This window comes from Salarias fasciatus, chromosome 1 (assembly GCF_902148845.1).
Source record: "Salarias fasciatus chromosome 1, fSalaFa1.1, whole genome shotgun sequence".
NCBI classification, from domain to species: domain Eukaryota; kingdom Metazoa; phylum Chordata; class Actinopteri; order Blenniiformes; family Blenniidae; genus Salarias; species Salarias fasciatus.
This window is the reverse complement of record NC_043745.1, coordinates 25,240,619-25,250,781: the sequence shown is the minus strand read 5'-3', so window position 1 is coordinate 25,250,781 and position 10,163 is coordinate 25,240,619. Positions and strand designations below refer to the sequence as shown.

The following is a 10,163-nucleotide window of genomic DNA, read 5'->3' as shown; positions in this document are numbered from 1 at the left end:
TCAATAACAAAATGACAAAAAAAAAAAAAAAAAAAAAAAACAAATCTGGAGCCTGAACATGCGTCTTGGTGTTTGGTGTGTGATTTGGTGTGAGCAGCGTTGGCGTGTTGTTGTGTGTGTGAGACACAGAGGGGAGATATTACCGCGGGTTGAGACGTTTGAACACCGTGTGCGTGAAAACAGAGGGGGGGGGGGGTTCTGTCGGGTCCTGTATGTGCAAAGTCTGTGGGATCAGACTTGAAGTCAGCAAAGTGCTTCAGTTAGACTCCGCAAATGGTGGAATGTTATTTGCAAGGCTACCTGCGAGCGCACAGCTCATCCTCCCGGGGATGAGTCATCCGCGGGGCTACATGCGGTACGTCTGAGGTGGGCTCGGGATGAGCTCCTGGAGGACCGTCGAGGGGCAGAGAACACTGCTGAGCCATCACAGATGTACTGAGTTTCTGTCACATTGTTTCACAACAGGAGACATTACCTGGTAAGGAAACTGTAAATCTCGCCCATCCCCCCCACCCCCCCTCCCCGCCCGCTGCTGCCGCGCCTCGCCGCGCCGCTCAGGGTCCTGTCAACAGTCAGCTGTGCGTTGATAAAGGGATCCAGGTATTTTGCTGCCACATCTGTTTCCCTCGCGAAATTTGTTTGCGGACAAAAACGCAAGGCGGAGATTAAAGCGCGGAGCGTCTCCCGAACCGCCGGGTGAAAAAACGAGGGCGACCAACATGTAAACCAGATCTATGGATCGCTGGGTTATCAGATAAATGTCTCCCGCAGCCGTGATGCTGGAATAATGCACCGTTTGGTTTTCTTCCTTCGACAGGAAGTGCAAAATCACATTGTGCTCCATCTGCTTTTCTGTGATTTCTCTGCCTTTCTGTATGTAGCAGTACCGCGTCCTTGAGGACGGACGTCGGTTGTTACCGAAGCTCCACACGGCCTCGTGTTTTTTACAAAGTCAAGCAAAAGCTCCTGGTTATCCGTCCTTCTCCTGCGCACGGAAACAGGCACACGTCAGCACCAAGCCAGGACGACCGTGCTCATAACGCGTCCGTTTCAGAGAAATCTCTCTTTTTATTGTCGGTATTTTTGTGTGAAGTCAGGTGATTGACTCTTGTGGATCGAACATTTCAGCTTCTTATACAGCCGGTTAAAAAGAGACCAGTTTAAATATCAAAAATAAAGAAGTAAAGTGATCAGAAGAGGGCCTACTCCTACAGATCCACCTGCTTTACGGACCCAAGTATCTCCCCCGGATCTATACCTGGGCTTGGCCGAACAATCACACTCGGTTTCGCGTCTCGGTCCAGTTTGTTCCCTCTCGTGTGTGAGTGGGATTTACTGGACACAAATATCGGTGCTGTAAACAACAATCTCCGCGGTCCTGTTTTACATGCCAAACCAGGCTGCATCCCAGGAATTTCCATAAACCCCATTTAAATATTTGCATCCAGCGTCACGGGACGGCAGGACGAACAGGACGAACAGGAGCTGTTGTGTTTTTCGCTTTCGTCCATGTTTTTCACCTAAAATTCCAACTTGTGAAACTGTATTCCTATTAATAGCAAACACTGTCAGCGGATCTTCCCTTCCCCCCCCCCCCCCCCCCCAATTCAAATATCTGCAAACACGTCAATGTCCCTCAAATGAGGAGAGCGGAGGAGATTAAATAATAAAAACCAAGGTTGCTTCTGAGAAACGTTCAATATTTTGAAATATTCACATCAACATGAGTCAAACTGTGCACATCCACACACAACATACTTTTATTCCCAAGGATAACAGAGGTAAAAAAAAAAAAACCCAAACAAAACAAAAGCCGACAAGCGCCACTATTAGCGGTGAAAGGACGCTTGGATCTTCACGAGTTGCTCCACTCTGACATATTGCTTTAAGATATCGGTCATCTAATTAGACAGGGAGCAAAAGTTCACAGCTGTGAAGTGTGGCCTTGTGGGAGTCAGGAACATTGACGCAGAGATCATCGTACACTTTATACGTCGCAGTCTGTGCTTCTTCTCCCACTGTCCGTGCACCTCTTTGCAAAGGAAAAAAAAAAAAAAAAAAACACAATCTCATTTTCACTCGGTGCTTCTTCAGACAGAACCGCAATAAACAGCCGAGCTGATTGCCAGTGAGCCGTGTGTGCTGAAATGTGCCGCCGTCCGGAGGCGTGGCAGGTTAAATGTTGCAAATGCTTCAAAAGAGAAAGCTGATGTTCCTCAATGTGCAGCATCTTTGTTTAGCAGCCTCGTCTGTTGTTTGCCGCCTCTAATCACTCATCTCTGACTCTGCATGAGACTCACTGAAGGTTATTATCTCCATAACGAGGAGCAGAAAATAAAATAATGGAATTAAATTCCCTCATATGTGCTCCGGTAACTTGCTGATGGAAATGAAGAACGGGCTGCATGTAGTAACATGATGACAATCAGTCAGCAGCAACAACAACAACACAACAACAACAAAAAGTGCTGTGTCCTGAGGGCAGGATGGCATAAGAGTCACTGTGATCTTGTTTAAACAATACAAAATAGAGTTAACACTTTGTGACGCAGTTGCACAGGGGTGGTGTGTGTGTGTGTGTGTGTGTGTGTGTGTGTGTGTTTTTTTTTTTTTTACTAACAAATTACAACGCGTAGCATGTAATGTCTCTCAGGGAGGGAAGATAAAACAATGGGTCCGACATGATCTGAGATTCTACCTGCAGTTGCTAAGCACACCCACCTCCAACCTCTCAATCTGTCCCATTGGTCAGCAGGAAAAACGCACAAAGCACCCCATTGGCTAAGAGAAAGTTAATAAACTTTAGCAAGACCTGCCTCCTTGTGTGCGCACACACACTCCCCCCCACCCCTCTCTCTTTCTCTCTCTCTCGCCTCCTCATCTCTCTCTCTCTCTCACACACAACACACACACATACACACACAATGAAGATTCTTGTGAATGAGAGCATGAGAGGGTGTCAGTGCTTGCGCAGTACAGTGCTGATATATGCATTGAGCCCCTGAGCTAAAAATAAAGATCACACTGATGCTGTGCCACTGAAAGTTGCAAGACGGAATTCAAAGTGACAAGTCTGGTTCTCTCCAGACGGAGCAATCAGGTCCCACCCTCCTGATGGATCCAGGAGCTTCTTCTTCTTTTTTTTAACGTCATTTTTAAATAGAATAATTTGTTTTAAAAAGCCATTTCTGGAAACTCTCAGCAAAATCACAGAGAGAAAAGCCCAAAAAGTGTTTTAATATTTAAAGAGGTGTTCATACAGTGCCTTCAGGTATATTGAGTGGATGTATAAGAACATGAGAATTAATAGTACAATGAAAAGTGAATATTCTAAGAGTTTTCATTCACAAAATTCAAAGTTACTGGATATATCCACTCCTGTTAGCTGATTGAAACTATTCACATGTGCAGGTCCATGAATGTCCCCTCTCCCCTGACGGTGTGTTAGAAAAGACCATCTGACAGAAGCACATCACGCCGATGAGGCGTCTGAGGATCCATGTGCCAACAGCATCAGGAGGTGAGGAGCTCCTGATGCCAGCAGACAGCTGAAGAAGGGCCATACAGGAGAGCTTTCCTCCTCTTTTCACCATACTGTCCGTTCCTCTGTGCAGAGATTTCTTCAGCTGAGTGTTGGAAGTTTGTTTTTCCACTGCTGGGACAGAGGGGACTGGACTCCAGACACTCCCCCCCCCCCCCCCCCCCCCCCCCCTCTTTCCTAGTGGAAAAAAGTTTATTAACTGCATCTGGAGAAAGTCACAAAGTTAAACGTCCATATTTTCTTTGCACACTTGATAACTGCAGGAAGAAAATACAATCCCTGAAGCTGTTTTCTGCCTTTAAGGTGCAATAATATCACTGATCTGACAACTTTTTTCTTCTGATTGCACATTCCAGCCAACCACATGCTCTCTGATCTTGTAGCTTCCTGTCAGATTCATGGACAGAGACACCTACATCTAACCACTACAGTGCAAAAAGTTTAAAGAATTTCATCATTTCATCTGGAGAAAGATCTGTTGAATCAACATAAGATGTTTTCACCTTTGTGATGAACAAGTCAACCACAGAGGGAGACTAAAAAAAAAGTATTTCATAGATTAATTGATTAAAAGATTCAAGATAATTCAGTATGACCTAAAAATGCTTCTCTACAACAATTAAACACTGTGACGCTCAAAATAAAAGGTGAATTAGACAGGAATATAATTTACCTTTCGCCTGGCACGTTTCCTCCAAAACGGTTTCCTACTTCCTGTAGGTCACGTGATCAGACTAGTAGTTTTTTTTTTCTCTTTCACCAATAAAGATATTTTTGTTGGTAACCATGATAAATGATGTTGTACAGAAAGACGTGTCAAAAACAGATGTGATTAGGTCTGCAAGTATGGTAACTTATTTTAGGGAAACACAAGTGGTTCTGTCTAAAACTTCAATTAGATAAATTCATCCTGTGTACAAACTGCATTTACTTGTGTTTCATTGGAAAGGGGTCTTATTTACGTTAGATTATAAAAAAAAATATTGAATTTGTCTATTTATTAGAAATAAAATATACCACGATTCACTCAAAAAAAAAAAAAATCATCCACCATTAGCAATACCTGGATAGGACTGAAGGGAGCTTTAAAAAAATAGAATTAAAATGAGCTCGTAAATACAAACCAGAAAGACTCCAGCTCCTCGCTCATATAGTTCTTTAAGAAAGAGTTCACAAATATATCCTCAATGATTAAGGTTTATTTATTCCACAAATCATCTGCCAGGGAGCGTATTGGGCACAGCAGGAAAACCTGGGGGTCATCAGGATGACATTTCCTGGGAGAAATTATTTGCATAAATTTCTGCGACCGAGTCCTGATGAGAAATAGAATAGAATAGAAAATGTAGATTGATATTACGATTAATTAAAATAAAAACCATTAGTGTCCCATTAGTGGCAGACTGAGTAATAATTTACCAGGTATTTCAGATGAAAAGCTTCTCATTAAAAAAAAATGTTATTATCATCAGAGGTTTTTAATATTTCCAAGATTTGTTTTTTTTTTTTTTTTGCAGCCTAATTAGAAATTGTGATATCAAAAAAAACAAACTCCAACCATGAAAGATCGGATGTGTTCGAAACACACTGAAATCTAATATTTACCGTAGACAAGCAGCGTCTCATAAATCACGAGTCCCTCACTTTCTCAAAATGGTTCCTTTTTACGACGGGACGACAGTGGGGAAGTTGAGTCACCGCCGGGTCGGTTCAATTTGTCTTGCCACAGTAGTTTGCGCCTCCTTCGAGCCCGTCCGCCGTCACCTATTTGGTGCGAGAACATCTCGTAACGGAAAGTCCATTCAGGAAAAGATTCACGCGCAACACCAAAATATTACATTTTGGAAAGGGAACTCTTTATTAAAAAACAGCCACAGATTTTGTGACAAGCATGTTTTATTAGGGGATATCTATAGCTTGCTTGTTGTCAACTGTACAATATAGACAAGAGAATAAAAGAATCGGCTCGGAGAGGAGCCGCTTCATCAGCTGCCCTGTGAATTACACTCATTTACAAGACAATCACAGTGGAAATAGTTTTCAGTGCATACTGTTCACGAAACACCAAATATCCACAGGACATGGAGATCCATTTTCGTTTTTTCATGTTAGTGTGTGCAGCACAACTGAAAAAGGAACTTTACAATCTAAAAAAAAACAAAAAAAAAACAAAGCATAGAAACTGACGAGAACTGAAACACAATCTAGTATAATTTATTTCGGAGTGAAACTGAATAAAAACACAAACTGAAACAAAGCTTCTCCGTTGTTTTATTTCAGTGAGACGAAAGTGGACGGCGGCGTCACATGTGCTTCTTGACTCGTTTGAACTGTTGAGCCGTCCTGTAGAAGATGGACCTGGATTTGTGAGGCTCCATGAAGTTGAGATTTTGCTCAGAGATGCTCCTCACGACTCGGCCGGGGAAGTTCTCCGAGCCTGACGGGGAAACGGGGTCTGGAGTCAGGACTCATCAAAACCACACTCGAGCGTTTTTTTAAATCGCCGTAACTAATAAAGATTTCATTCTTTTTAAACTAAATTGTGACGCCTACCAGCAAACCGTTGCACTCTGACGGGCCTCTGGACCACCGTGGGGTCTCTCCTAATTCGCTTGGGTCCAGGGAGACCCTGAGGGACGGCCTCACTGACGCTGCTGCAACAGATGACATCGTGTCGTCAACGTCAGGTTTATTTATATGGCACATTTAAGCCGAAGTACTTTACAGGACAATATAATACCATCAAAACAGAACAGCAAAACAATTAAATAGAGAAATGCAACGTCCACAGACGACTCTGCTCGGCCAAAGGCCGGGATTCAAAAATAGAGAGGCTATTCGCAGAACACACAATCGTTGTTCTACGCAGGTTTCGAATGGTCAAAGAGGTTTTTTTCCCCCCTCAGAGAAGCTCTCAGACAGAATGGACATAAACACAAAAAGCAGAAAACATTACTTGTGTATTTTCCGCTTTCCTTGCGCTGCGGACGTCATGTCCATGTAGGTGGGGTTGGCTCGCCTCACGTCCTGCAGCGGAGGCCCCTGCTGCCTGCACAGCAAAACTTTGAGTTACTGTCTGGACTTCCAAAAAAAAAAAACAACGTTCAAAATCTGACGACAAAACAAACAAAACAAGCCAAGCAAGCGACGGCATTGTGTGTGAGTTGACCTGAACCGGACAGCCGATGTAACATTGAAATGCGCCAGCGCTCGGAAATTTGGGTATGCAAATTATGTTCTCTTGAATAAATCCGAACAATTTCCACGGGCAGGAAATAAAGGAGGAACGGAGTGCTCCTGGATTTTTGTTTTTCTTAAATGAAAATGCTTTCTTGCTGCTGATGCACAGCGACAATATCTTACTCTAATAATTTTAATTGAGCATGTTGGCCACTGAACATAAAACAAGAGTGTGCACGATCCACTAACTGGAGTGAGATGGTAATCAGCTGGTGGTCATAATGTTATGGCTGCACCTCTCTAAACATTTGGAGACAATATTGGACGGACCGCTGGAAACACGGCAGCCACACACCACAAACCAAAGTTAATCTAACATACATTTTTATAAGTCAGCTTCACGGGGGGAAACTGGAACTGGTGCCACAACAATTATGTGAGGTACTTAATTAGAAAGACTGCATTCTGGGAAATAACAGGGGGAATCTCTCGAGCCGTTGCACAAAATGTTTCAAAACTGTCTGAAAAGTTGCCCCTCCGGCGGCTGTCGGAGCGCTCAGTCCGGACGGGAGCTAAACCATCCAAAAGTGGTAAATCCTCCAAACCCTATTCAAAGCGAGATGGAGACCAGAGAGCAAATGGGATAAGTGTTCTCCCCGGCAGCAGGTTTCTAGACTGGAACATTGGGTCGTGGGGCTTAAGTCAGCTGAGCTGAGCGCTGCCGTCATGTCGACGGATGGCGGCGGCGGCACATCGCGGGAATCCTTTTCTTTGTTGGATAAATTTGTTCGTCCACCAACCTCAAAATGAAAACTCATCCCTTTCAAACTGTGAAACTCTTCCACAAACAAAACCGGAGTGCTTCAGGCCCGCAGTGAAACCCAACAAACACATTGTGGCGCCACGACTTTGTTTGTCCTCAAATTCTGACGATGGGCGTTAATCCAGACTTCAGGAGAGCACTTAGCACCTGAGGACAGCGTTGTCCTGGACCGGGAGCGCTCAAACCTCAAAGGGACACGGCCGCATTTAGACAGCAAGGAAAAGCTTTACCATTGAAACCGTTTCTCTGTACGAGGCCATTGTAAATGACAAAACAGAGAAATCGGAGGAAGAAACCTGACAGCTTGGTGCGTCACTCTGGAAGCGGTGGAGGAGCGATTCGGGGTGGATGAGTGGCAGCTGCCTGGGCAGAGGTCGCCCAAGGTGGAGCTGGAAGACGCTCAGGAGGCAGAAAGAGTGTGGCCTAACTTTTTGTTAATGCAACTCATTTATTTTGGAAAACAAAAGTAGGAACGTGTAAGGATCTATCGTCTCCCAAACACCAAGATCAATGTGTGAAGAAAAGAGAGGCGAGCTGGTCAAACAGTGGAGGAGGTGATGAAGTCGGGGCAGCGTATTGGTGCAGGGGCGGCCATTCCTGTCCTGCAGGTTCTCAACCTCCTCCTGCTCCAACACACCTGAATTTAATGAACGGCTCATGGCGAAGATCTGCACAAAGTCCCAACGACTCGATGATGACTACCAGGTGTGCAACATTCATCTGAGGTCAATCAGTCACTCCAGAAGGATGAGGAGCTGTGGTTATGTTTACCGAAAGTAATCACATTAAATGCCAACCTGATTGCATGTGCACCATATAAACACTTCATGACGGGACTACGTGCGCACGCCGGATCAGTAATCACTCTAGTTAATTCCATCTGGGATTCTGTTCACATGTCGCAAATGACACTGCGCAAAGCATCATGGGATTGATCCAATCAAACGAACTGGTTCACATCTTTGTGTGTGTGAAAACCGGCACAACGCTCCAATTAATTTATTCAGTGTTCATGTAAACTGAGCGATCTGGTCCTAAAACAGGATCAAATCAATCAGATTGACGAAAAGGTAACAATATAAACGTGCTAGTGTGTGTTTTCCCATGACATGGAAAATATTCAGGGAGTAAACTGCCGTCCCCTACAGTCAACTGGCATCGAGTCTGGCACTCCAGTGTTGCGATGAAGGACGGAGGGAGGTGTGCGATCGAACCTCCAGCCACAGGACAGAAGGACCAACTCGGCCACAGCCAGCCAAAAAAAAACAAATGTTTTAAAAAAAAGGGAGGTAATAATCTCTCACCTGTTGGAAGGCGTCTGATTCCTCTCACTGGCCTTGGCGGGTTGGAGAGGTCGACTTGGTCTGGAGACATCTGAGGACTGCGGCGCTTGACACGGACTGTCGAAGCCCAGTGTGATGGTGGTGTTGCAGGCAGGCTGTTCGTCGTCGTCCAGCACGTCGATGGTCAGATTGGGGTCCCTGGCGCTGGAGCAGCCCAGCAGCCGGGACCGGGCGTCCTTCTGAGCAGACTGTGGCGTGCATTGGATGGGCAACACGCCCTCCTCGAACGTGTGGGCCCCGGCGGCGGTCTGAGGAGTCGACGGTGGGAGTGACGCCGACAGGTTCCTCCTGATGGGCATTTTAGGAGGCGGTTTGCGGGATGCCTCCATTTGCAGCGCTGCACCTGCAAAAACACACGAGGTGAAAATGACATGAATGGTGCCGAGGAGTTTCAAAACCAAGTTGCTTGAAACGACGATGAACCGCCAAGGACTGTCAGGAGGTGCATTTTCTGTCCACGTCAGTTCAATTTCAGTGATTTTCCACCAAACAGATCTCTGCATTTGCACTTCTGAATCTTGTCTTCACATTGGTTAAAAGTGGAGGATCAAGAGTCTTCGAACAGCGACGAATACCAATCAGAAGAGTGCAAAGTGAAAATATGTTTCCATTAAGTTCATGCGAAATTTTTTCACTATTTTTTCTCCTGTTTTCATCGCCTTTGGTCTTTCAAAGGCTTTTAAATTCTTCATATCTTGTTTTAATTAGACAATTCTAATTTTATAATTAATTCATAAATTAATTGTACATATTTCTTTGCCGTTGTGAAGTTCTTTGAACTACTTTGTGTGTGTATGAACGGCGCCGTACAAATAAACCTACCTTGACAGGCACTGAATGTACTTCTGGGTTTCTCATTACTGATGAACACACCTGTATCACAACTTTGACTGATCCTTATTTTGTCAGAAACACTGCATCTAACTGAGCAATACCTCTGAATTGAAGGATTTCCCGAACCCTCAGGAGCAACTGTGCGGTGATAATTGGTTTCATATAGGTAGATAACAATATTAATTAAGCTTCCTTATCCAACCTCAAATATTTGCAAAGCACAGATGAGACAAATCGAACATAAAACACTCCCATAAATCAAAGATGGAAACGCCCCTGTATTCTGCTTTGGGCTTTTATCTGCTCCTGGTGTACGCAGTGATTATTGCTCCGGATGTTGTCGGTGTTGACACAAGACGTAGGATGCTGCACGGCAGCAAACGCTCCATGTCAGTTTGCAACTCCGGTGTTTGCTGACAAAATGAACATCACCTCTGCAGCT

At 44.6% G+C, this 10,163-nt stretch overlaps 1 protein-coding gene across 1 annotated transcript in view; it reads right to left on the bottom strand.

Moving 5' to 3' along the window:
• Nucleotides 1-5,729: 5,729 nt before the first annotated feature.
• Nucleotides 5,730-10,163, bottom strand: part of kif18a (kinesin family member 18A) — a 28,544-nt gene continuing 24,110 nt past the window's right edge. Inside the window, exons 15-18 of the mRNA XM_030091940.1 lie at nt 8,849-9,230; nt 6,498-6,590; nt 6,095-6,195; nt 5,730-5,978 (exon numbers count right to left, since the gene is read on the bottom strand). Coding sequence (XP_029947800.1) covers nt 5,845-5,978; nt 6,095-6,195; nt 6,498-6,590; nt 8,849-9,230 — 710 coding nt within the window. The 3' untranslated portion in view covers nt 5,730-5,844. The remainder of the gene's footprint in view (nt 5,979-6,094; nt 6,196-6,497; nt 6,591-8,848; nt 9,231-10,163) is intronic.